The sequence below is a fragment of the Lolium rigidum genome, chromosome 7 (assembly GCF_022539505.1).
Source record: "Lolium rigidum isolate FL_2022 chromosome 7, APGP_CSIRO_Lrig_0.1, whole genome shotgun sequence".
In the NCBI taxonomy this organism is placed as follows: domain Eukaryota; kingdom Viridiplantae; phylum Streptophyta; class Magnoliopsida; order Poales; family Poaceae; genus Lolium; species Lolium rigidum.
The window spans coordinates 85469633-85496417 of NC_061514.1; the positions used below are offsets into that span (position 1 = coordinate 85469633).

A 26785-nucleotide genomic window follows, 5' to 3' on the forward strand; every position below is an offset into this window, starting at 1 on the left:
CTTCTAGTAGGCACTTGAAGAATTGTTCGAGCTCATCGGGATTTAGAGTGAAGCAGGAGGGGCGAGGAGTTTCGCGCTGCTTGGCCACCCTTTTGCGTTTGCGACCATCTGTTTCCTCCTCCTCGGTTTCTGGTCAACACGGGCGAAATGAAGCTCTTTTCGATATCAAGGGCCATCGAGGTCGTGTCTTGCTTTCGACCCGTCTTTGGTCCTCTCCGGCATGTTGAGCACAGTGCAAAGCAAGCTCTCACACACGTTCTTCGTGATATGCATGACATCAAGGCTATGAGGCGTACCGAGGATCTTCCAGTACGGCAAGTCCCAAAACACGGACCTCCTTTTCCATACCCCCAAGAGCGGCCCGGGTTCCTTTTTCTTTCTCTTGTCTCCTTTCTTCCGCTTCGGATCTTTATCTTACCCGCCGGAGGGGCATCTTTCCGAGTTTTTCAACAGAGTATCTATCTCTTCGCCGCTTCTCCTAGGTGGAGGTCCCTCGACCTCATCCTTCCCATTGAACAGGTCTCCACGCTTCCTCCACGGGTCATTCTTGGGAAGCCACATTCGATGCCTCATGTAGACGGTTTTGAAGACCGGGATCCTTGCCCAGCTGTAAAAACGGCGTCTTTTCCATGCACCTCACACATGCCTTGTGTCCGTGGCACACCGGCACGCGATATATCCGTATCCAAGATAGTCCTGCACCGTCGTCAACGGTGCGGCTTTCATACGGAAAGTTTCTTGTCCGTAGGCGTCCCAAGTTTCGTCCCTTCCTCCCACAGAGTGACTAGCTCCTCCTTCAATAGCTCCGGATACGAGGTTGATATCGCTCCCTGGCTGCGTCGGCCCTTGGATTAGCATACTCATGTGTATGTACTTCTTCTTCGAGGCATAGCCATGGAGGGAGGTTGTACATCCATACAAACACGGGCCAGGTGCTTGTGCTTGCTGCTTTGGTTCCCAAACGGATTGAGTCCGTCGGTGCTCGCACCCAACCTGATGTTCCTTGGTTCTTTCCCGAATTCTTCGTAATACTCATCGTCTAATGTTTTCCACTGGCTTGCATCCGAAGGGTGTGTTAGCACTGGGTTTTCAACCCGTTCTACATCACGCATCACCGCCTCCTTTCTTTCCGCGTGCCAGCGCATGAGCTTTGCTTCCTTGGGGTCCACGAAGTACCGGCTGCGAGACGGGCGTGAGCGGGAAGTACCACACAACTTTTCGAGGAGATTTTTTTGTCCCTCTCTTGTATCGAGATTCGCCACACTGTGGGCATGTATCGAGATTGGCATGCTCGTTCCGATATATTACGCGATCACCGATGCATGCGTGGTATTTACGGTGCTGTAAATCGAGAGGGCACACGATTTTCTTGGCCTCCTGTAGGCTACCGGCACACGTGTTATCTTTAGGAAAGTGGATCTTCAAGTATCCGAAGAGTTCGTCCACGCTTGTGTCCGTCCATTTGTGCTTTGCCTTCATCTCCATAATATCGAGAGCGTATCTCGGACGGCTCTCCTCCGTCCCACGAGCTGCATCGTACAACGGAGTTCTCGAGTCTACCTCGAGTTGATCTAGCTTAGCCTTCCGTCTACCGGCGATTTTGGGGTCGGTCGATGTGTTGGCTGAGAAGAAGTTCATGAACATGACGGTCCTGCACGGCCGCGGTTAGCGGGGTATTTCTACTCATGTCCTCGTCGGCCGCATGCTCTTCCCGACCTTCTTGATCACCATCAACGTGTGCGCCATCCTCTTCAACCTCGTCTCCATTGTCGTGTGGGGCATCCTCTCCATCACCTTCGTTATCATCATCTCCACCATCATCATCTCCATCATCATCACCATCGATATCATCATCTCCATCATCACTCATCCACTGAGTATGCCCCTCCATGAAACTATACCTGAGCAGGTGTTGATTCACTATGCCTGAGAAGGGGTCAAACAACGATCCTAGCTTGCATCTTCGACAAGGACACATTATATCCTTTCGCTTATTTCGATACATGTCGGCCGTCGCGCGTTCCACGTATCTATCCACGACGCTTTCCCTCATCGCGATGACCATCGCCGCCTACAAGACAAGATAATTGATTACACCGCCATCTCGGTTTTCACGGAAAAAATTCGGCATGACCTTTGCTAAATATTGTCATGCTGGGAGTTCCAAAATTCGCCGGAACGGAAGTTAATCAACATTCCGGCAAAACATTGGCAACTCAATGTTCCTGCACGCGTAAACAAATGCAAAACAATGCATTTACATATATGGAACCGCGCCTTTTGCAATTCTACTAGTGTAACCGCGACTTTTCACCAACTCATGAACATTCCACTCATTATTTATATACCTATTAGTTGACGCGACGTCCAAAAGCACCGGAGAGACGTCACACGTCGACTTTATGCTCGAGAGATCTAGAGAGATCTACAAATAGAGAGATCTAGCTAGATCTAGTGGAAAAGGTGGTGGGAGGAGACAGATCTAGATCTAGATCATGCAAATCATGCTAGAGGGGCTAGGTAGTGCATGATTTGCTCAAATACATCATATTTTGTTGGTTGAAATAGCTAAAATGGGTGGGAGAATGAGATAACAAGTGCTTGGGTTGATTTGCCATCACATATGAGTGTGTGAGGGTGGTGGTAGGTGGCTGGTCGAGTTATGGCATATCCCGGGTTACCGCCGGCGCCTACATGTGCGTTTGCCGGCGGTAGGGCCTATTACCGCCGGCACATACGGCCCACAAACGCCGGCGGTAAGTGCGGGATGGGTGGCCCACCCAGCCACTCGTTACCCCCGGCATTTCCATTTTCGTGTTCGCCGGCGGTACAGCCATCTACCCCCGGCGGTTTGGGCGCAAAACGCCGGCGGTAAGTGCTTGTGCGGGTGGCCCGCCCAGCCCCTCGTTACCCCGGCATTTTCATTTTCGCGTTCGCCGGCGGTAAAGCCCGCACCCCCGGCGTCTTCTGTTCAACTCGCCGGCGGTAGGGTTAGGCCACCCTGGAAGGTCTTACCGCCGGCATTTTCAAAACGTACTCGCCGGCGGTAAGGAGTGCTGCTATAAGCCTTTTCCTAGTAGTGTGATCTACGAGTGAAATGGGCCAAATTAATTGACCCATTTCATCGAATACCTCGTGGGCGGGGGCAATCCAATGCCTTCGTAGGGACCTGCAGGCAATGTTCGCCCCGGCCAACTTGCGGCCTGGAAGCACGGTGCACGAGAGCACACCTCTTTCGGAAACAGCAAAGCTGATGACAGCGGGAGGACTCGCGACGGCAAGAGGACTACAACGTCGGCGGCGGCGGCCTCTGACGCTGGACTGAGTCTACGAAAGCACAGGCAAAACCACCGCGCCACGTCCTATGATGTCGCACCGCCTGTCGGCGTCTCGACGTCGGTGGCCGGCGTTGACAACGGTCGCAATCAGCGATGGTGGGGTCGGCGGCGAGGCGGGTGTGGAGGAGGGGGGAGTTGTTCGCAAGGGGGTTGTGGTTTAGAACGCAGACAGGCGGACAGGGGAGGACAAGGGAAAGACGCAATCGGCTAGCAATCGACGTCTGCGGTCACGCAAACCAACTCTTGATTTGAACCGGCTTTGGATTGTCCCAGACATCGCGGCCATACTTTTTGGGATGCGTCCGCACGCTGGGCCAATTTTGCCTAGATTTGAACCAGTTTTGGATCGTCACAGACCCCGCGGCCATACGTTTTTTGGATGCGTCCGCACGCTAGGCCACGATTTTGTCCGGTTTGACCCATCCGGACGCGCGAGCGTGGGATAGGTCGCTTCATTGGAGATGGCCTAAATATATGCAAATTTAAACAAATCTAAGTCATTTATTTTCAGATGGAGGGAATATTATTTTAGCTACGAAACTTTGCTACTTTGGGCTGTCCCAGCCCAACATTTACATGATTGAGTGTAAAAAACATCAGCAAGTGCAATATGAAAGCAGATTTTATGCAGCAAAGCATAAGAGGAAACACTGAACTGAAGCAAGGAAGCAAAATTTATAGTGAACAGTTCTCACGATTGTGTGAAGCTACAAAGGTCATTGTGACATTAACAGGTTGTAAAAAAATATGACTTTATCAGGTCTGAAAACAATGGCAATTAACGCCCGCTGGGTTCCATACTACAAAGCTACATACACCTTGATGTCCTATTCACTTGCTCTCCCGTGGCCAATGTATATATCTACCAAATGCACCGAAAAATTAAGCAGCAGCCTCCTCTTGTTTTGCCGCAGACAGCTGGTTCTGGATATGCTGTGGGACGACGTCAAACTTGGCGAGCTGCATCGTGTACGAAGCACGCCCCTTGGACATTCCCCTCAGAGTGCTTACATACTGGAACATCTCGGCAAGCGGCACAAATGCATCAACCACCTGCACTCAACAGCAAAGCGAGTTAAAGTCTTGAGGCTGCATTACAGAAAGCACATTCTGCTAAACTACAATCCTAATTGGAGAAATAACTACGAAAATATGGGAGTTGTCATTCGAGAGAAAAGGAGGATAAGATGGATTATCGAATGCCAGATGCTTGGTGACAGCTGACAATGGATGCTATTGTTAAGTGCAGAAAAAAGCTTGATCATGCTCCAATTTTCTTAAATACGGCCATATTTATACTGTTATACTAGTAGAAGCAGTAGAAGGCCATAAATGGAGAGAATGTACTGCTTAATACCTTCAGTCCACCAGGCTTGTCCCCGAAGCTGTTAACTTGTCCTCTTCTAGAGTTCAAATCACCAATAACATCACCCAAATGCTCCTCAGGGGTAATCACTTCAACCCTCATTACAGGTTCCAGGAGTCGCGGGCCAGCTTTCCTCAATCCTTCACGGAAGGCCCCCCGGGCTGCAATTTGGAATGCAAGGACACTTGAATCAACATCATGGTAGGATCCATCAACCAGCACCGCTCGTAAATCCACAACTGGGTAACCAGCAAGAACACCGTTGGGTAAGCTTTCTTCAATTCCCTTCATCACGCCTGGTATGTATTCTTTTGGCACTGCCCCTCCCTTTATTTCACTCTTGAATTCATACCCAGTTCCAGCTTCCATAGGCTCAAACCGCACAATAATATCTGCAAACTGCCCTGATCCACCAGACTGCTTTTTGTGGACATAATGAGTCTCTGCAATTTTGGAAATACTTTCACGGTAGTTGACTTGTGGAGCTCCAACATTTGCCTCAACCTGTTCAGACATTTCGCATGAGAGTAAGTTAAAATGAGAGATAATTCATAATTTTCAGGTCTAGTGCAGCACCTAGACTGTGTTGATTGATAACCTATTGATAGAATTTGAATAGAAACATAAAGAAGTTGTGGGGCATGTACTGCATAACTACAACTAGCCAGAGTACTAACCTTGAACTCTCTCTTTAATCTGTCCACAATGATGTCAAGGTGTAATTCTCCCATCCCTTCAATAACTGTCTGGTTGGTTTCGTCGTCCCTAGAGAAGTGGAATGATGGATCTTCCTGAGCAAGCTTTATTAATCCATTTGCCATTTTGTCAGCATCAGCTTTGGTCTTTGGTTCAATAGCAACCTTAATGACAGGATCAGGGAATTCCATGCGTTCAAGCACTACAAGGTTATCTGGGTCACATAGTGTTTCACCAGTAATTGTATCTTTCAGACCAGCAAGGGCTACTATGTCACCTGTCACAGCAACTGTTATATCCTCCTTACTGTTTGCATGCATCTCCAGAAGCCTGCCGATTCTCTCCTTCCTATCTTTGTTTGCATTGAGAACGTATGAACCAGCAGCCAGCTTCCCTGAGTATATCCGGACAAATGTTAATGACCCCACATATGGATCAGTCATGATCTTGAAAGCTAACCCAGAAAATGGCTCATCATCACTAGGAAGTCTTTCAAGAACCAATTCAGGGTCTTCTGGGTCAGTGCCTTTCATTGGTGGCAGGTCAAGTGGCGATGGCAAGTAATCAACAACAGCATCAAGCAATGGCTGAACACCCTTGTTTTTGAATGCTGAACCACATAAAATGGGGACAAAGCTGGCACCTATTGTTCCTTTTCTGATTAATTTCTTCACAGTTTCCTCGTCTGGTTCATTTCCTTCCAGATAGCCCTCCATAGCTTCATCATCCAATTCAACAATAGTTTCTATCATGCGCACTCTGTATTCTTGAGCCATTTCTTCGAGATCAGCAGGTATGTCTTCGTATGAAAATTGTGCACCAAGTTCCTCTCCTGTCCATACAATAGCCTTCATTCTGACTAGATCAACAACTCCTTGGAAATTGTCCTCTGAGCCTATCGGCAACTGTATCACCAAAGGATTTGCACCCAAGTTTGCCACTATCATGTCCCTAGTTCTATAAAAGTTAGCTCCAAGGCGATCCATTTTGTTCACGAAACATATCCGTGGAACTCCATACTTATCTGCTTGGCGCCACACAGTTTCAGATTGTGGTTCCACCCCAGCAACACTGTCAAAGAGACATATAGCACCATCCAGCACCCTGAGAGCACGTTCAACCTCAAGAGTGAAGTCGACGTGCCCAGGAGTGTCAATGATGTTGATTCTGTGTTTGTCCCAGACAGCAGTGGTTGCTGCAGATGTAATGGTTATTCCTCTCTCCTGTTCTTGCTCCATCCAGTCCATAGTAGCTGTTCCCTCGTGAACCTCACCAATTTTGTAGTTCCTTCCAGTGTAATAAAGAATGCGCTCTGTAGTTGTTGTTTTCCCAGCATCAATATGGGCCATAATACCAATATTGCGGTAATCCTCCAAAGGTACCTGGCGATCTGGATATAGAACGAAAACTAGTAAATATTTAAGGCATTAAGATGAACAAATGGCAGATTTTTACTAGTGAAATGGCAGGGTTCATGGTTTTTAAGGCTTCCTAAAGCGTTCTACCCCCCCTGTGACACCTAAGCGGGCATAAGTGCCCAAGGCGGATGCCTAAGTGCCTAAAGTGGGCAAATTTCGAAGGCGCTGCCAGGGTGCCTTATCGCCTAAGCATCCTAAGGCGGACGCCTTCAAAACCATGGTGGGTTATGGCAAAATCAAGTGTAAAAGAAGAGTCCTAGTGAGATTTCAGAACGTCAATTGGTCATAATTTTTTCTGTATGCGTACTTTGTTGGTGCGGAGGCTGGGAGTGAAGTTCACATAATCTAAAAGGAATGGTCACAGTCTAACAGAACTATAGAACTTGAGAAGGTTCAGTATTTCTCATATACTGTTTAGATTACCTATAAGTCAAGTTTCGTGAGGAAATGCAATGTCATGCTTTTTTATTTTTGGCTTGTACTGTCTCAATAGGTACCTCACTTAATGAACATCTGCCAGCCCGGCAAAACACTCTGATTTGATTGTTACACTGTGAAAGCATGCTCGTGTCCACCACAGTGAACAAGGCAGGCTCCATTTTCCTTCGTTATATACTAATGATTTTCTCGATAGATAAGGTAGCATGCTATTAATAAGAACAGGCATAAATTTTAAATGAAATTTGATACATGACACTGTGATTAAGCTATCCTAATTTAGTTGAAAACCCCGTCTGATTAATTTCCATATTTTTTGCCCATTCTGTTGTTTTGAATAAGTAGACATCGTTAATATATGAAGTTTCTTGACAGCTGTAAGTACTTATGTAACACTTATCCAGACATCCCGTTAAAACTAGCACTTACACACAAATTTCTCCCGCTGCCTTTTACAAACCAATTCTAACAAGAAATTGTGAAATCAATTAGTGCCTTTGGCCTTTTACACAAGTACAGAGAATTCGGTGTTTCGTCCTTGTCAAACAAAAAACTTCACCATGTATCCAGCAGAGCCCACTAACAATCGTAAGCACCACTTCGGGCACAAATTGCTCTAACCTGCCAACTTTGTGAAAGCGGCTAAGCAACTAATGAACTATCCAATAGAAGACGCCTAAATTAGCCGTACTGGATTGTAATCCAGTGCAACTCTGGTAAAGAATGAAGAACACTCTCTTAGTCATTTCGTCAAACACGGCCAATGCACAGAACACTTCCGCACCCACACCTAGGCTTGCACATTCGCACAGTTGCACTACAGCGACAACAACAACACGTATAGAGAAAGAACGAATTCAAAAGGAATGCCGAACCGGCCAACCGATGCCCACTCACCATTGCCGGCCATGGCGACGACCGAGAGGCGCGGCCTGCGCGTGCACGGGCGGAGCCCGGCGGCCGGGCCGGCCACCGCGGCGCGCCCGGCGGCGAAGCGGGGCGCGGACGGCGCGAGGAAGGGGCGCTGGCCGAGGAGGAGGCGCGAGGCGGAAGCGGCGGCGGCGACGGACGGCCGGCGCGCCGGCGCGGCGGCCCGCGGGACTGCCTCGGCGGCCATGGTTACTGTGCGTGCGCGCGTGCTCTGCCTTGGCCTTCGCTCGCTGCGTGCCGCCTGCGCTCGAGGGTGAGCGCTGCGGTGGCTGCGCGGCTTATGTGTGTGATGAGGCTGCAGATAATGTCTGACGCGGAGCTGCCTGCGCGGATCGTTTCCCGTCTCACGTTTTGGATTGCCATTTTTGCTCAGCTTGTTTCATTTTCATAATAACCGAAAGAAACTCTATTTTAAGCTTCTGAGTTTCCTCTGCAATTTGTACATAACACTATGACACTGATATAGTGTCAATCTGTTGGCGTGTACTTTGGTTAAACCATACGCTTCGCGTTTCTAAATACAAGATGTTTTAGGAGTTTGATTTAAGCTTTTAAACCTTTTTATATTTACGGGTAGAGGTGTTCCCATTGTCCCAAATTAATCATGCGTAGATTTTGATAAAATGTTGCCTAAATTTATGTAGTTTATTGAACCTATTACTCCCTCTCCGACGCTAAATACTTATCACAATTTCAATGGACAAAGGCATTTTAAGCTATTTTTACCTAAATCTTTGAGAAATATTTAGGATCAAAGAAAGTACTCCTTCCGTTAATAAAAGGTTTCTCAACTCTCTCTAAATTTAAATGTATCTACAAAATTAAAAATATATCTAGATACGTGCATATTTTAATAAAATTGAAACATATTTTTATAGACGAAGCAAGTATATTTTTAAAATTCACATAGAAGATGCACGTTACTCACTACTTACTACTCACATACACCGCACCAAGAGAACAGAGGTGCTAAGTCATTCGAATCACGGACATGTGTTATCTCACTAAGAGCATCTCTAGCCGTTCCCCCATACGGTGTTCGGCAGAATCATTTTATCGGCCAAAGGGGGACGGGGGCAGCGGTCTTTCCAGCCGTGATCTCCAAATGGCAGCCCAAAAAGGCCATTCAGCCTACAGTTTGAATAAATAAGTTCTGGCCCGTACAAACAGACTCACATATTAACATAAAAAATCATAGTTTAACAGGCACAACAAAATAATAGTTTAAGAAGCTTTGTAAACACATAAAACTAGGTCCCTACTTTGAGCATCCAGAAATGATCCACCAGAACATGTTGAAGTTGGTTATGAATCTTCGTGTCTCGGATTTCGGCGTGCATTGGATCATCGAGGCAATGTCACCACGTCGTGCATTGGATCATCGACGAAGTAGTCGGCGTACAACATGCAGTACCCCTCGAGCCTCTGCCTCGGCTTGCTCTTGCACCGCTCCTTCCTGTAACCTCCACACCAAGGCTTCAAATATCGAGCGTACTTGCTAGCTAGGAGAGAAGTGAGGATCTCCATATGCTCATCGTCATCATTGGCAACAACAATAGCCTTAGCCTCTTCCTTGAGGAAAGCGTCCATCTCCTCGTCGTCTGGTTCCAATCCAGGCAAAGCATGAAACACCTTGCAGGCACGACGTCCTGGACGAAACCCGGAGTCACTGGCAGAGGCCTCCGGACGGCGGATCTGTGGGCGATGGTCGGAGAAATGAGGCAGGGAGGTGTTTGCTCGGTGGATCGGCTTCTCGGACCACGGCTTGTAGGAGCGATGAAGGCGGCGAGGGGTGGTGGCGGCGGCGACCTGGCGGTAGCGAAGTGTTTTTTTTTGGGCGATCTCGCCAACAACACTGCCCCACGGAGTTTTCAACTCCAGCCGGCGCTCCCGCTTGCCCCCTGTGGGCCTGGGATCGTCGGACGAAAAAAACATCTTTGCCGATAGAAAAAAAAAGTTTGAAGGCATAGCTGGTAGGAAAAAAAAAGGCTCTGGCACCCACAAAGCCATTTAGAAGGACTTGTGGGAAGAGGAGAGGGGGAGGGGCAGGCGACTGGAGATGCTCCAAACTCACAAATAGTGCATATGTACTCCTCACCTACATATAACTTTGTCGAAGGACACTTACGTGAGAGACATGAAATTCAATTCATTGCCGGATAAAGTAGCATCTTATACAAACTGTCCAAGGATAGTTTGTATAACTTTGTCCAAGGATTAGTTTGCATGGTTTTCTTGCCGGATCAGATAGTGCAAGAAAACCAAACAAACTAATCAAAACTGTGAGAGAGAAAATTGCAGGATAAAAACTGTGCAAACGAAGCGGCCACGTCTCTATGTTTTCGACCACGAGAGGAGAGGCCATGCAAAAAGCCAGCCCAACCCAAGTGGACAACAAATTTTGGATCGTTGCCAAGCTCACCTCGCAAAGCATCCGGCAGCTCAAATCCGTCGGCCCGTCAACAACGACACGCTCGCGCCATGTTTTTCTTTCATTCTTGGTAGAACCACTGCCAGTTCTTTTGATGGTGAGATACTTTTCCCTCGCACCTGTCACGCATTTTGATTGCCTGCCGTCAGTCCACGTACTTGGCAGGTCTGTGGTAAGCAATTTAGCATGGAGCATTCGTAGTATTGGCCGGACGAGCCGCAAGATTATGTCGCTGGTTCACTGGACCGTAGGGATGGCGCTTTCAACGGTGTAGAGGATTATATCAGTTCTATATGGAGATTGAACAAGTACAAGTCATGCGAGGCGCGGCGCCAACAGTCTTTGTTTCTAGCCGTGCGAGGTTTAGGGGTATTTTTTGGAACCAAGACTCTCGAATCCGTAGCCAATAGGAAGAGAGGGGAGAGGCCCCACAGGGAAAATTAGGAAAAGTTACATTTTTTCACGGTGCTAGAAATTATATACGTAAGTTCAATTCTTTTTGCTGAAAAATATCATTGTAGGTAGAAAACAGATGCATGTATGCGGGTGCTAAGTTTGAAACTTAAATATGTTTTTTTGTGATCTGTATAAAAATGACACGTATATGCATTTTGCATACTAGTACGGAGTATTAAGTTTAACTTTGTAACTTAACCCGAAAACCCGGATATCGGCCACGAAATGGATGGAGGAGAGTTTGGAAATATATGTTGCTTGGTCCCTTGATGATTCTCCTGCGAGGTCTCGTAGCCTTTTTTTTTCTGGGGCGTTGTTCACGAATCCTTTGCTTTTTTGTTCCTTGCACAACCTTGGTTACAAGGTATTTTGAGTTGAATTTTTGCATGTTGGTCAAGCACACTGTTAGACGTGTATGTGTAGGACACGTCTAAAGCAAACCGATTCAAGGAGTTTTACCTTATTTGTAATCTATATACTTTAGCAGCTAAGCCTATTTCTACTATATAATCCCAACGTGGGATCAAATCAATCTAAGAGCAACAATTATATTTTCCATCATGGTATCAGAGTCAAGAGGTCTCACGTTCAAGACCCTGCTCGAGCAGTATTAAAAACAAAAGAAAAAAGATTCTACTGCTTGCACCAAACCCACGGTAAGGACTAAAATAGCCTAGACGTGGGGAGGGGGGTGTGTTAAATATAAATACACTGCCTAGTCTCTTTCTATCAGTTCTAACTTTTAGTTCAGTTGGCTAGTGCAACAATCAACGTCTAAAAAAATTAGATTTTTTTTTGAAATTTTAGAATGCCATTTTTATTTTTTCTAAAGAAAACGGGCTACATGTAGTAGCTCGGGCTACATTTGTGATTTCCGTGTTGGAGTGCAACTATATGCTTTAGTAGGAAACACGGAGACTTCTGTCAGCAAGAATAGTTTGAAAGCGTACAGGAAAAAGGTGTACATGTCCTTAGTATTTATCAAGGCCGGTGCGGCGAATCTTGCTTGTTATGTGGGCTTAAAGTAGCACCAGGCCGTGTGGTAAGCACGATAATTCTAGTATACTCTGGGAAAAGAGGCCGGCGATACCGTGGCAGTGCGAGCCTTTTCGTCCAGCGAAAGTCGGGCCGGGTGGCGGTCGGCAAATCGGTAGAGGCAGTTTGAAACTGACGAGGGATCCGCGGAAAGGTTACCTGAACTTTAGCAATTCAGTAGTACCAATGGTCGCGTATATGCTTTTCTTCAGAAAGAATGAAACGCAAGTATGTTCGCGAACGCGCGTGACGCGCTATCGTACTAGCTTAGAGCATCTTCAACACATGCTGCAAAAATCGGCACGTTATACCTAGGTTGCACCGCGCTGTAAACAGATACCACGCGCTGAGGTGAAAGTTGCTCTGCCGGAAGCGGTATTTTGCGGCGTGTGCTCGGGCAGAAAAAGTGCTCCTCCGCGGGACGCGCCATTATGGAGCGCACGGCGCGGCGCGAATGGCTACTTCTACCGTTTTCGTTTCAAATTAAATCAAACAAATCAAACAAAAGACGAAAATTTAATTGAAACTACGAAATATATTAGAAGTTCGACGATACAAAATACATTTTATTTAAAACTACTCTATCCTACTCCGAATCCCAGTCGTAGTCGGAGGAGTGGCTGCTCGGAGTCGTCTCGAACACCGGCGTTGAAGTCCACTCGAAGGAGGAGGAGGAGAGAGAATGATGGTGGACGGACCTGCACCATTTTTCTTCTCCTCCTCCCTCCTCGTCGCCTTCTCGGCCCTCGCCGCCTTCCTCGCCGCGGACTCCGCGCGGCGCTTCTTGCCGGAGACGGAGGCGGAGCGTCGGCGCGGGAGGGAGAGCGGTGGGGAGAGGGAGGGAGAGAGAGAGAGAGAGAGAGAGAGAGAGAGAGAGAGAGAGAGAGGCGGAGCGACACGCGAAATCTTCAGACGGTTGGCGTGTTCGTGCGTGTCGCGTTTATAGCGCGCGTGGCAGCCCACGCGGTAACTTTCCCGCGCGGAATAGTGCAAATACGTGGGTGCGGCAAAGTTTTTAGCGCGCACGCCTTTTTCCCGCGTCCGCTAGAGCTTCGCGCGGGCGCCCGCGCGCGCCAAACTGACGTTTTTTTTTGTTGGAGATGCTCTTACGCTTGCATTCTGTTCCCACTGATCCCAGAACTGGATCGTTCTTCATCTGTTTCATGCAGAAAAAATGCTGTTTATTTCGGCTGCACATTGTTAAACCTTAACTTTTTGGAACGAGATCCTCTGACGTACATGGAAAAACTGCAGAGGGACATAGTTGATTCTTGATCGTTCATTCCCGATCTGATGGCATCTGGGACAACACCATTAAACATTAGCAGCAGCCCACAGCCCAGCCCAGAAAACGGCCCTATGTCGTGCATGAACTGCTGTTTGGCATGTCTAGCGGCGCGACGCAAACGGACGTTGAGCGACCGTTTGTGTCCGTCGTGACCGGAAATGCGTCTGGGGTCTGCTCTAGCGGGGCGACGCAAAGTGAGTGCCTCCACCGCCGCAGCCTTGGGCGCCTCCTCCACCTCCAGCACCGCCGGCCCGGCGTACGCTCCCCCGGATGGCAACTGGCCGTGGGTGATACCGGAGCTCATCGTGCTCGACAGCGGCGAGGAGCAGCACTATTAGGTTTTTTTTTTCATGTTTTAACCAACTATGTAAATTATGTTTCATGTATTAAAAAAATGATCCGGCCCAAAAAAATGCGTCGTGCCGCTGGAGCCACCCCCGACGCAAACGGACGCACGGTCGATTTCGACCATTTCGACCGACGCAAACGGACACGTGCGAACGCTAAAATACGTCGCACCGCTGAAGATGCCCTAAGACTATAGAGATGATCTTCTCTTTCTTAATAGATGGCCCCATTTTGCTGGTCTCACAGCGAGCCACGTCACCCCAATTCCTGGCAGCACTCCCGAACGCTTCCCTCGCGTACCACGGTGTGGGCTGCAGCAAAGTATGGTACCGGCCGACATGGGCTGCAAAGCATGCCCTGAAAGACGGCCTGCCCATCCCCCATTTCGTCGACCCGGTCGCCATACCAAAAAAAAAACTATGTTCATCTAACTCCGATTGACTCCGCAGGTGCCAAAATCCCTCCTCCTCCAGTCCTCCCCAGACTCTGTTCGCCTTCCCTCGCCGCGAAAATCCCTCCTCCTCCCCACTAATCTGCCGTCCCGAATTAATTGCCATCAAAAGACCTGATAAATCCGAGCATTGAAGGACCGGAAACTGCTCAATGGAGATCATACGCCGCAACCACCTTATAAATACGCCCCGCTGCCGTACGCATCGACACCAAGCACGGCAGCGTTCTCGCCGCCACAACGAGAAGCGCCCTGAACGCTGGTACAAATCCGTTCCCCTTTCTATTCCCCCCTTCAATTTTTCACAAACCCTCAACATATGTTTCGAATCTGGAAGATTCATCTCTTGCTGGAGTACTAAAGCGAGAACCAACTTAGCCGCCGCCGCCTCCATGTTTATGAAAAGGTTACGGATAATCGGTGCCCGTCTGCTCGCGACGCCAACTCTCCCGCTGACGTCCACTTTTGTACAGATCCGCTCCTGATTTTCCACTTCCCTTTCAATTTTTTAGTATCCCGTTTGTCTATATGCTAGGCAGCATGTGCTCCGGGCCTCCGGCTCACAAACCTGCCTGATGTTTGCCTCCCCCGATTTGGTTGGATTTTTATTGGAATGTCCTTCCTGATAACTCAAGCCCACACGGATTTAACTGGATTTCTACTGGATTGAGCATACTGGTCGATCAAGTAAGGAGGAACATTTCTTTGCGATTTATCTATTCATCTTCTTCCTGATTTTATCTGCGGCAAGAGGTAAAACTGTAGATGCGCGAGATTCTAATAGAAAGCATCCCAACAGCCGGGCAAGAATCTGATGAAGGTCCAGCATACCTTTGTGCCTCTGGTACATATTACTCCCGTGTGAAACAATCCATTCAATCGCCATCCACCATCTTTGGACGCCCTGTTCTTATAGGTATTTTTGTTGCCCGTATATTTTTCAACTTCAATTTTATGCTTACCCAGGTTCTTCTACTGAACGCAAAAGTGTTGAACAAATTGGATACAACAGCCACTGAGCCAACACTGGAGGGTGCAACGGCGTCGTTTGAAGAAATGCCCGTGAAAACTGCCAAGCAAACGTATAGCTGATTGGTGGGTACTATGTATAGAGTTATGCAAGATTGATTATGTTTTTCTTTCCGCATTTTTATTAATCTTTGCCACGAAATTATCGGTACATACTCCCAGTGGTGTTCTGTAATGTACAATTAATCTGATTTTTTGTGTATGTGATCAGCTGCTTTGATCACGGCTGTATGCTCCGATGGCGCTCTGTAGTTGCACTTTATTCAATTCAAGCTTGGTTGTAATATGCATGGTGATGAAGCGTCCCCATTTCATTCTCTTTAATCGCATCCAGTTTGTGTCTAGCAGCACTTCAACTTCCAAGGGTCAATATCCGTATTATTGAATTACACCTCTGTTGCTTGCACGGTTCAGAGTTCTCCTGTGATGGTATCAAGTCGAGGGAATAATACTCAATTGTTCAGTTATCTTGAAGGAAAACATTTGATTTGTTGGCTTCAGCATAGTACCAATTAGTTATGTTGATTTTGAAATCTCCGGTGTACTTTGGCGATGAGAAAGCCCCATTTCTGTTACCGTTGTTACTCAATGTTGGTCATCACAAACCTTTACTCTAGATCTATTTCTACACAGGCTACTACAGATCAGAATATTCTTTACACTGACAATGTACATGCCTTCTTCGCATAATATTGTTACCTCCTGCATTAGCATTGTTAGCATTTTCTTTACACTAAGAATGTTAGATGTCTATTTCCTTAAATATTTTTCGTATGTATTAAAATATTTTGTGTTGCACGATATTGGAAACCTGTATAACTGCACCACTAGAACATGCATTATGTAAATTTCCAACTTCGAAGTGAAATCATCTAATGTCATTCCATCTTGGTGATCGGATTTGTACTTCCATCATTCCATGCAATTGTACTTTTAATGAGTTAATCCCATTGTTCTAAACTCAATGATAATTACCATACAACATTTGCTGATGGTTTTGTCTACCTATTCCATTTTGTAGTATATACACATGGAATTTTACATTAGCATAACCATGCACATTTCACAGGCAATCATGTATACTTAGGTCTCATGAAAATGTTTAAATTTGTGATGGAGGTTGCAATTGTCAAACATACTTGAATCATTTCCCATTTTATTTATAATTTTTATTTATTACAAACTTCCGCAGCAACGCGCGAGGTTTCATCTAGTTTCTGAGATGGAGCGCGCTGTATACCATCTCCCTTGAGTTGAACTGGGCTGCTGCGCTAATATTTTATAGTGGTGGACCAGCTGCCATCGGATGGGTAGCGGACGGACCAGAATCAATTACGTTCCTCTGCAGTTTTTTCACTTACGTCAGAGGATCTCGTTCCAACTTTTTGTGCTTCTGTTGACGACCAATAATGCTCCGATTTCGAAGACGTGCTTTTACCAGTTGGATCTTTGTTCTTCAGAAGCTACATCGCCGGTTAGTTTTCAGAGATGCAAAATAAACATGCAGCCGAGCATAATTTCGCAACTACAGATAGATTCAGAACCAGGTATAGCCTGACAAGGACCAAATTTTCAGAGACTAGCCTTCGAAAACACCAAACGGAACCCGGGACTACCCGAGGATGAAAACGAGTCCAATCAGAGAGCAACGCGTGTCTGACGGTATACGTATTCCATCTGTATATATTTTGTATCTGTAACGTATATCTGACAACACACTTTACATTAACTGCTTTACATTAACTCGATCGACAGCAAGTTGTCTCTCACAAAGCTATCCTCCCCGTTCAGCTGAAGACTCTCCCTCCCCAAACCAAGCAACTCACCATGGCACCGGACCCCAACTCTCCTTCCCCCTCACCTATTCCTCAACGCTTGGGACTCAAGCTCGATTTCGGTCGCGCCCGTGGCCGTGCCATGCCGCTCGAGCTCGATTTTGGCAGCGCCCGTGTCGTGCCGCTCGAACCCGCACTTCGCCGCTCGAGCTTGATTTCGGCCACGCCCGTGCCATGCCATGCCGCACCGCCCAAGCCCGTGGTCGCGCCGCCCGCATCGAAGCTCCAGCGCCCTTACTGCGCCCGTGCCGCCCGAGCCCGGGTTGACCGCCGCCGGCCCCAGAATCCATCGATTCTGGCAGATTTCGGTGGGAATGACCATCGCCGGCCAGACCAGGTCGATTCTTGCAGATTCTGGACAAATTGACCTCTGCCTCCAGCTCCTGCGCGGGGAGCTCCTTCCGTAGATGCAGGAGGTGTCGGCGGCGGCCTCGGCCTGGCCCTGCCCACGCAGCGCCGGCAGCGCCTCCGTTCTTGCTGAATTAATTTTTAGTTCTTGCTGTTTTGTGGAGCAGCAGCACATCTTCTTTACCTGCGGTGGTTGACTCGAGTCCCGTTGGCGCAGGCGCGAGCGCGGCCACGGGAACGCATCGGTCGTCAATGGTGAGTCGATGCGGAGCTTGGCCCGCGTCCAGATACTCGCCGGCACGCGCGCCTCCTGGCCGACGGTGATGCCCACCACGGCGGCAGTTCCGCGCTGCGGGCTAGCTCGGGCAGAGGAGGAGGATTTCCTGGCCGATCTTGTGGAGGGCTCCGGTGGGGCGCAGTCGCGGAGTCGAGACGGCGCTGGCTTCGTCTTCATCAGCCGAGAGGCCCAGCCAGCAAGACCCACCACGGCGGCGGTGCCGGTCCGTGCCGAAGAAGCCACCAATCAATCTGTACGCAGAGTCGTCTGTCTCTCGTTTCTCTCAGCAGTACTTTGTTTCTTTTGGTGTTCTCTCCGCTGGGTTGGATTTGTACAGATTTCCTTTGATCTCATTACAATTTAGTAATTTCGTTTAAATTTTTTCTTCTGATCCAAATGGTCATGCGGTATCTTTTCTTCCGATCCAAATGATACTGATTTCCTTTGATCTCATTCCAATTTAGTATTTTTTTTTCTTCTGATCCAAATGGTCATGCGGTAACAAAAGAATGTGTATCTTTTCTTCCGATCCAAATGATCCTGTGTTAACAAATTTCGTGTTTTCCATCATTGATTAATTGGAAGAACTGCTAATGGATATTTCCATATTTTTTAAAAAAGTTTCAAAATACTATTATAAAATAAAACCATTAGTACAAAATGTCCATTTTAGATTAGTACAAAATGGCATCTTATAACATTCAACATTTTATCTTGATGTTTAAATTGCTAATGAGTTTTTGCAACAATGTGAAAAACGCACAAATATGATTTGTAAATAGAGGGTTCTAATTTCAATGGACAAATCAGAGTCTTTGGTATTTCTCTACGGAGGAACTCGAAAATCAACTTCATGTCATGCTAATTGTTACGTAGTGAACGCTTAATTTCCTGTTGCTGCATTTTTTATAGCACTAATTAGTCTTAGTTTGACCAGTCAGAATCATAATTAGTCTGCTAATGGGTGTACACCGGAGGGCGCAATTAAGTGGCATGGTACTATCCTGCACATGCGAATAAATGTCGTTAACTGCGCTCGTCCAGTAGTGTACACGCATGCCCATGTATAGAGCTGAGTATGCGACAGATGGAAATGGAAGTAATCACGTATTGATTAGACGCTATATTACATCCTAATCTCGCAGCATGCATAGACGACGGCGATTTTGACCTCGCGCGTTGCCAGGTTCCGAACATCCGGGTCGGACTAGCCTTGCCTTACATTACAACCAACTATAGGAGCCATTACAAATCGATCCCCTTATAACCCGACCCGCCTTTCATTGTACCCAGGGAATGGGGATCTCTACTCAGATATGGAAAGCCATTAACCGTACCATGCGCATGAAGAGCACCAGTCACAGCTAGCTGTAATCAAGTCCTTGTTTGTATTATTTCCGCAAACCAGCGCGAGACCTGCCAAACCAGACCAGACCAATCCTATACGCATTCATTCGCATCAGGCCAGCGACGAGACCTGGATGTGGAACACCTTGACGAAGAGCCAGAGCACGCCGTACGTGACGGCCATGGCGAGCCAGCCGCCGGCGAGCACCCTGAACCCCGACCTCGCCATGCTCGCGCCGCCCAGGTACCCGCCGGCGGCCCCGAACCCCGCCAGCCCCACGGTGGTCGCCGCGCAGACCGCCCCAACCCTGGCGCCCCACGGCTTCACGAACCCGCCCGCCAGCAGCGGCACCAGCGCGCCCACCGCGAACGCCAGCGCCGACGCGAGCGCCGCCCGCGCCGGGCTCGGCAGGTTCTTGGCGCCGGGGCTGTCGTCGTCGCGCTTGGCCTGGGACACCTCGATGTCGTACTGCGCGTACACGGAGACGTACTCGCCGATCGCCATGCTGCAGGCGCCCGCCACCAGCCCGGCCAGCCCCGACACGAGCATCGTCTTCTCGGCGGAGTTGGCGGCGCTGACGCCGATCATGAGGGACGCTACCGAGACGAGCCCGTCGTTGGCGCCCAGGACCGCGGCCCGGAGCCACTGCGCGCGGGCCATGTAGTTCACGCCAGCGGCGGCGCCGTCGTTGCCGCCGCTGGGGTGATCGGCCTGCAGATGGGCCGGCTTCGTCGACGAGGGATCGGGCGCCTCGACGTCGACGTCGGCCGCGAGCACGACGACGACGTCGTCTGATTCCTTCGCCCCGCGCGCGGCGGCGGCGTGCACCTGGGAGCTGACGTGAGGGTCCATGGAAGGATCCGCGGCGCGCTGGAGGCCTGGAGCAGTTGATCGGGAGGAAGCACGGGGCCGATGGATCGGGCTGGGAATGGCGTGAGTGTGTACGAGAAGCGGCTGCAGCTGGGTTGAGATATTGGAGTGTGGCGGCCACACGCCTCGTCGCGGGTATTTATAGGAGGAGCCGCTAGGGTTCGAGCCTCCGAGGAATGGAGGGCTCCGATCGCCCTCGCGTGTGGCGGCCACGCGCCCCGCTGCCGACGTGTACTGCACACGGGATTTGCGTATCCCGCTCGCCCATCCTCTCTCGTTTTTGACTAGGTACAACGTTACGGCCTGTGATTCGCATGTCTCCATTTCTGGAGTATTCAGAATAAATACACCATGAATGTACGGGTCCAGTACCTAATTAAAGTTTTTCTTTCGATGGAAGTCTGCCTAAAGTTTTACTAGTACTATATATACTAGGAAGAAGTACGTAAGATAGTGCTCGTACCGTTTTATATTTCCACTCAGTTTGAGAACTCAGTGTTAATACACGAGTGCTAATACACTGGTAAGGCTAGCGAGTGTCCAACCAGCCCACCTAGGTTCAAATCGGCCCTATCTAGCGGTAATTTTGCTAGGAGGAACAGATTTTGAACCGGGTTATCAACCTAATGTCCATCCGCGGCGAGAGTCTTATGACTCTCACTACAGGAAACGACATCTTTACCGGGTATCAAAAATACCCGGTGAAGGGCTAAAAACACCCGGCGAAGCGACACGGAAAAGATCCTTTGCCGGGTGTCAAGAATAGACACACGGCGAAGAAAAGCGGAACTCCGTTTCGCTTCTGCCTGACGGCGCACTTTCTTTGCCGTGTGTCTTTTTCGTGGTGCACGGCAAAGAGTAGACAACGGCCATGTCATCGCTATTTCTTCGCCGGGTGTTTTATAGTGGGGTACACGGCAAAGAGCAATGAAGGCCACGCCATCGCAATTTCTTCGCCGAGTGTTTCCTGGTGGGGTACACGGCAAAGAGCCATGAAAGCCACGTCATCGCTATTTCTTCGCCGGGTGTTTTATAGTGGGGTACACGGCAAAGAGCAATGAAGGCCACGCCATCGCAATTTCTTCGCCGAGTGTTTCCTGGTGGGGTGCACGGCAAAGAGCCATGAAAGCCACGTCATCGCAATTTCTTCGCCGAGTGTGCCTGCGGCTGGGACACACGGCAAAGAGCCTAGCACAAATGTTTTTCCCCCTGTTTTCTCTAAAATTCCTGCATTTCACACACAATTATGCATATAATGTACAATATAGCAGAACATTGAACTCCAATACCAACAGTTAACATATACTACATTGATGTTACGAATAACACACATAAAGGAGTAGAAGTTGATATATCCAGCGAAGATGATACAAGTTCACCAATCCTCAAACGCGACAAACAAGTAGAATGGTCACAAGTGCTAAAACCACACGAACTGAATCATTCTTCCTCCTTCATACTGGTTATTTACCCCTCCACTGGTTGGTTGGTTTATACTGTGCAGTGAACTTCTTTTTTCCTTCCATCGTCACACCGTGCTCTTGAAGGTATCCCGGAGCTGCACCGGCCATGGCTGCTGTTGCAATGGAGCGTTGCCGTGTACCCGTGAAAATACACCCGGCAAAAGAAAATATACACGGCAAAGATACGTTTTCCGGTAGTGTCTTATCTTACCTAACAAGGTATAATCAAGGAAGGGATCATTCTCCAGCATTGAATTTTGTCTTTTTTGCTCAGACCACTACATATGTTTCTTTTTCGAAACTTTTGGCGTGCTCTTAGAACACTAGCTCATGTTCATTGTACAAAAGATTCAGATTTTTTTGTTTGCTATATTTTCGTTTTTATTATTCAACCAGGAGGGCGTATATAGAGCTCGGGTTCTGAAACGCCTTGTCCGGTGTATCAAACTATTTTAGTTTGCTAAAATGGTTTATGTTGCGAGATGGAAGTAGTAGCAGTAGTTACTGATTTCATACAACTTTGTGCTCAATCAACGATAACTACAAAGTAATACAGTATGTGAAACTGAGGAAGTGCACGAGGTTTCTTAAAGCATCGATCGATGAATCGGTGTGACGCGAGCGTGGAGTGGGAGACAAAAAGAAAAGCTTGGATGGAGACCTTAAACCGACGTACCGAGGAATATCTATCATGTGGTGCGCCCACTGGCATCGTATGGAAAAATAGATGGGTGCGTGGCTATTACCACGGGTCTTTTGCGGAGTAAACCACGGCAAAATCAAGCGATCCACGCCAGCGTCGAGCTAGCGAGCAGGCACCATCTGCGAATAAAGCGAACTAAAAATGGCGGTATGTACAGACGTGATCGACCGGCGCAGCATGGTCCAGATAGCTGCCGAATTTGGCCACCTTAATTTGCGCCGTCGTTGGCCGGTAGAGTACGTTCACTCAACTCAAGCAGGCAGCTGCTAATAGTAGTAATGCCGTAAGATCGACCGAGAGGAGTTGGTAAAGCTCGACTCGAACCAAGACGTCACCGCAACAGTTTTGGTTAAAGGCGAATTCAGTTGAGCATGGATCATCGTAGATGGAGCATACGCCAAGCGGAGCACGTTCCGAACCGTCGCCGGGATAAGATCGGCCGGCATGCGTGCGTGTACATTTCTTTTTCCGGGAAATTTGTGGCTTGGTTGATCAATCCTGGCTACCGTTACTTTACTGTCACTAGTTGAATGTCCGTGCGTTGCTACGGTTTTCTCACAAAAAAATTAGTTCTATGCAAATGTCCTATATGTAAACATAATGAAAAAATAAAAAACATGTATAAAAAGAGATAGATACATAGTAATCTAAAAGAAATATCACTTTGCTTGAAGTATCTTGATGATCAATGTCAAGTGGATAAGAATCAAGTACATAACTGAATATTTTCTACAATATTGATTAAGATTTAGTCACTGATATTCTCAAAATTATTCTTGTACAACAACCAGTGTGTTGTCTTCAACTCTATTGCATGATAGATGAGTTTGTGTACCAAAAAAATATTCTTCAGTTTCTAACCATCATCCAAGAGCAATAATGTTGTTACGATTAAAAGTACACATGGAAGATGTTTAAAAGATCAATAGACAAAGATTCCGAGTAGTTTCACAATCAAGCGCGTTGCTTGGAGCATCACAAAGCAGCTAAGAGATGGCTTGGATTATATTGTTCCTAGCTCTATCAATCTTTTTTTACAAAAATATCTCTCTCTGAGAAGAAAGCAACATGTTAATCCCTTATATTCGGTGAGCAGATCTTGCTCTGTATTCCCATTTGTCGTTGCCAAGAACAATTACATCTTGTTGATTAATATTTCACTTGGAAACTGTCTCAGGTAATAGTTTTCATATATATTGCCCATGTGATGTAGTAGTACAAGCTTGTGTGACGATGGTAGGATGAGAGTCCGTCCGTTACGCTTCGCCTAAATCATGTGGCTTCCTCATGCCATTGTCCACCGGATTGTCCAACTGAACAAGAACAACCAGCTCAATACCATCTGTACACACATTCTCTGTAGATCCAAAAATATTAACACTGACCTCAAATGTGCTCTAGCTTGGTATACAAGTATATATGCCATTATTGAGCTTCTTTAGAACATGAAAAGTCCATTGGATGCTTGACGCTATCATGTAATCGAGAAAGTGACAATAAATACACATTCACAAACATATAAATATACTTACTCAAAGCAAAATGAAGGTGCACCTGCATGATTTTATCTTCATTGCAATCAAGCTAGTCCTAGAAATTCAGCTCATATAATTACTGGTGCTACGAATTCAGGTTGATGTCTTAACTCTTACCTTGTTAGCTTCGAGGATGTCATTGCTCCTCCTATCCCGTCTTCATTATATATTATACTGAGGTTTGTTCCTTGTGCTCCTCAGCCCTTTCCTTATTCACTTCATTATCTTTCTATAAAGCAACTGAGTATTAGGTGCAACGGACATATTGATAAAATAGGTACGAAACTTCACACTGTATTTTTCAAAAATCTTTTAAACTTGATAGCAAGTCAAATATTATTGATCTGCAGGCTACAAAATTTGGATAAAATGCGAGGGATGTATCTCGAAATTAATTATTTGAGTTAGAACATGCATTTGGAAAATAAATAAATATTACACTCAAACATGTATTTGGATAATGAGAAATACAATGATGCACTTGAAGATCAGAAATACTCTATAGGAACATGCATTTGGAAATAATTGTGTCGCTTGATTGTCACGTCATTGGGCTGGTGTAGATGATGTGGACTTCAAAAAGAATATGAACAAAAACCAAACCCCCATCTTGGCGAGTTAGGAAAAAAGCCATGGGCACACTTCTTCATCGGTGTCTCACTGTCGCAAGCCTCCTTTAAACAGCGGCCTCGATTCTGCTGCAACCCCAGCACGATCCACACATAAAATCCATTAAGCCATTCACACAGGGAACCTCTAAGACTATCCAGAATGGAAACTCTGAACTTTACTAATACTACACTCAAGCAAGCATGGCGCAATGGTGGTATGGGTCACCTCTCATTCTTATGTACTTGGATACTGAAGGAACTGTTGCGTTGGTATTTGGTAATAATAAAAGTAGCTCAACAAAGATAAGAAAAAGGTATTGACCAATTCACTATCAGATCCTTGGCAACCATGTGATTGTTTTCAGTTGTATTATAAAACGGATTTAGTCCTCAGTTTGTGCAAAAAAAATCAAAATATATTGCTACAAATCAATAAAGAAGAAGATAAGAGAATAAACATAGGGGGCTCAAGAAGGTTTGGGAAGCAAGATCCCCTAAGAGAGAATATGTTATCAAAAACAAAGGTAGTTCTATATCCTGCACAAAATGACACACACCCTAGCACAGTTTTGTGCAAGGGGAAGTTATGCTCGGGGCATTAACCACCTACAAAGCACACAATACGCAGTTTTCGCACGTGGAAGTTAAATTTGTTTGTGAAGGCACAAAAAGAATGTCACTCTAAAAACTGATTAGAGCTATAGATGGATCCCTCTATAATATTATGAAGGTACTACCTCCGGTCTGCAATAATTGACGCGCACAGACGCTAATTGCATGCATGCCAGCGAACACCTCCGTGTCAATTAAAAAGGACCGGAGTGAGTACATACTTGCTCGCAAATCACCTGCTTCCTTGCAAATAGAAAGAAGCTCATCGAGTGGCCCGACAACGGATAGCATGTAGAAGGGCATCTATGCCCATAGTTCAGAAAGTTTGTTACTGGATAGGAATGCCTTCTAGTGGTAGACACCTTGTCATCGTAAAATGGCCTTTAAGACACTATACGATACACTGAAGAAAATGCAGAATAAGTGTTGTAATCAGAGCCATGCAAGTCCCCGGTTAAGAAGTGAGTCATTTTAGAAATAAAGCAGCAGTTTCACATAGAATTGATGGATTTTTAAGACCCTTGGCCTCATCAATCACCATAGAGCCAGGGAATTTCTGAAAGGAAAGTCTTAATTTATTAAGGCTATGTCATAACTTGTCAGCATCACATCAAATGGTAATTCATAGCTGCATTGATGAAAAAATAAAGGAAGTTATAGACCCTACACCAAAATAACTATAGAAGTACTATAATAAATAATGATCTAAGGCAAGTAAAACAAAGCAATTCCAAGAAATGTAAGAACAACAGATGTAATAGCTAACATGCGCTACCCGATTGAGTGAGTTTCAAAAATAAAGTATGCAAACTTAAACAAACATAAATTTGAATCAGATGATGCATGAAGATTTTTAGATATCTTCATGCACCATTCTCCGGAGAGGATGACGACGCACGTTATCACCGACATACAGGATAAACTTCAAGGTAGGGCAAAATTTACATTATTCCGGTAGCCAGCCATCTGGCACACTTAAGAGGGCGTGATATGGCTGAAAGAACCCCATCCATGTGATATAAAATGGAAATTCTAGTACAGTACGAGTCTATTGTAACAAATGAAATTAGGCAAGGTAAAGTACATATACGAAACGTTCCATGTGTAATTGCTTTGGTCTTCAAGTAGCTCAGCAGGCAAAATTCTTTTAGGGTCTTCACAGTCCCATATGGTCAGACATAAATATCTTGAAAATTATTGTATATTGAATTGGATCTACATTATCCCATCTCAATTATTTGTGTATGGAAGGGAAGCAGGAAGCAAATGGCAGGCTCACCTCATCGCCTGCAAACGAACAGAACAAGACATGATTGAATTGAATTAACCCATGGATCAATCTAAACAATATATGTAGGATATATTAGAGAGAATGCGGCTGAAAATCGCGGCCATTGGAAGGAGTAGGTATCGATGCCGATGTGGTAGCAGCGGATGAGCCAGCCAACGTCATCTTGATGGTGCAGCTTTGAGCCTTGGGGTGGCGGCGCGGCGGTCCTGGAATGGGAGACAGCGACAGCGACCCGTATATCACACTTAATTCAGGTTAGAATCGGAGAAGGCAAGACATGATTCACCTAAAGTAATAACTACTAATTCATGATAATATATGTACATCTCTCATGTATAAGTTATGCAATTATCTCACCTTGATACATTGGCCCATAGGCTATATGTGCTCTTCTCTAATCATATTGAATAAACAAGCAGATCCCTGGTCAAAATCGAGTAAACGGGAGCATATGCAACACAGTTCATCTCACCTTGCAAAATTGGAGATAAATGAGGCCAAATCGGATGGGGAAGGAGGCCAATTCGGAGTGGACATGGACCGGCTACCTGATTTCCGCCGCCGAGATAAATGAGGCCAAATTGGATGGGGAAGGAGGCCAATTCGGAGTGGACATGGACCGGCTACCTGATTTCCGCCTCCTCCCTTCCTGATGTTAGAGTATATAT

At 46.8% G+C, this 26785-nt stretch overlaps 2 protein-coding genes and 1 long non-coding RNA gene across 4 annotated transcripts; 1 reads left to right on the plus strand and 2 right to left on the minus strand.

The window, feature by feature from the left end:
- Window positions 1-3994: 3994 nt before the first annotated feature.
- Window positions 3995-8388, minus strand: LOC124669193 (elongation factor G-2, chloroplastic). The gene is made up of 4 exons (XM_047205865.1): window positions 8154-8388; window positions 5382-6790; window positions 4696-5208; window positions 3995-4391 (listed from the first exon to the last, which is right to left on the minus strand). The coding sequence occupies exons 1-4, from the start codon at window positions 8371-8373 to the stop codon at window positions 4221-4223; spliced, it is 2313 nt and encodes a 770-aa protein (XP_047061821.1). The 5' UTR covers window positions 8374-8388; the 3' UTR covers window positions 3995-4220.
- A 5776-nt stretch (window positions 8389-14164) lies between these two features.
- Window positions 14165-15489, plus strand: LOC124679274. 2 transcript variants are annotated; one of them, XR_006994897.1, is made up of 3 exons: window positions 14165-14457; window positions 14533-15111; window positions 15208-15489. It is a non-coding gene; the product is annotated as an uncharacterized LOC124679274 (long non-coding RNA). The 2 variants fall into 2 exon arrangements; XR_006994898.1 differs by having other exon boundaries at window positions 14533-15039; window positions 15162-15489.
- Window positions 15490-19143: 3654 nt separating this feature from the next.
- Window positions 19144-19719, minus strand: LOC124670200 (vacuolar iron transporter homolog 2-like). Its single transcript, XM_047206713.1, has one exon. The coding sequence runs from the start codon at window positions 19690-19692 to the stop codon at window positions 19144-19146; it is 549 nt and encodes a 182-aa protein (XP_047062669.1). The 5' UTR covers window positions 19693-19719.
- Between the last annotated feature and the right edge of the window lie 7066 nt (window positions 19720-26785).

Excerpts from the sequence above, each read along its gene's own strand:
- LOC124670200 (XM_047206713.1), bottom strand. The coding sequence starts at position 19,692 with ATGGCCCGCGCGCAGTGGCTCCGGGCCGCGGTCCTGGGCGCCAACGAC.
- LOC124669193 (XM_047205865.1), bottom strand. The coding sequence starts at position 8,373 with ATGGCCGCCGAGGCAGTCCCGCGGGCCGCCGCGCCGGCGCGCCGGCCG. Across the intron at positions 6,791-8,153 it reads CGTCGCCATGGCCGGCAATG|ATCGCCAGGTACCTTTGGAG; the intron begins GTGAGTGGGCAT and ends TTCTATATCCAG. Across the intron at positions 4,392-4,695 it reads ACAAGCCTGGTGGACTGAAG|GTGGTTGATGCATTTGTGCC; the intron begins GTATTAAGCAGT and ends TGTTGAGTGCAG.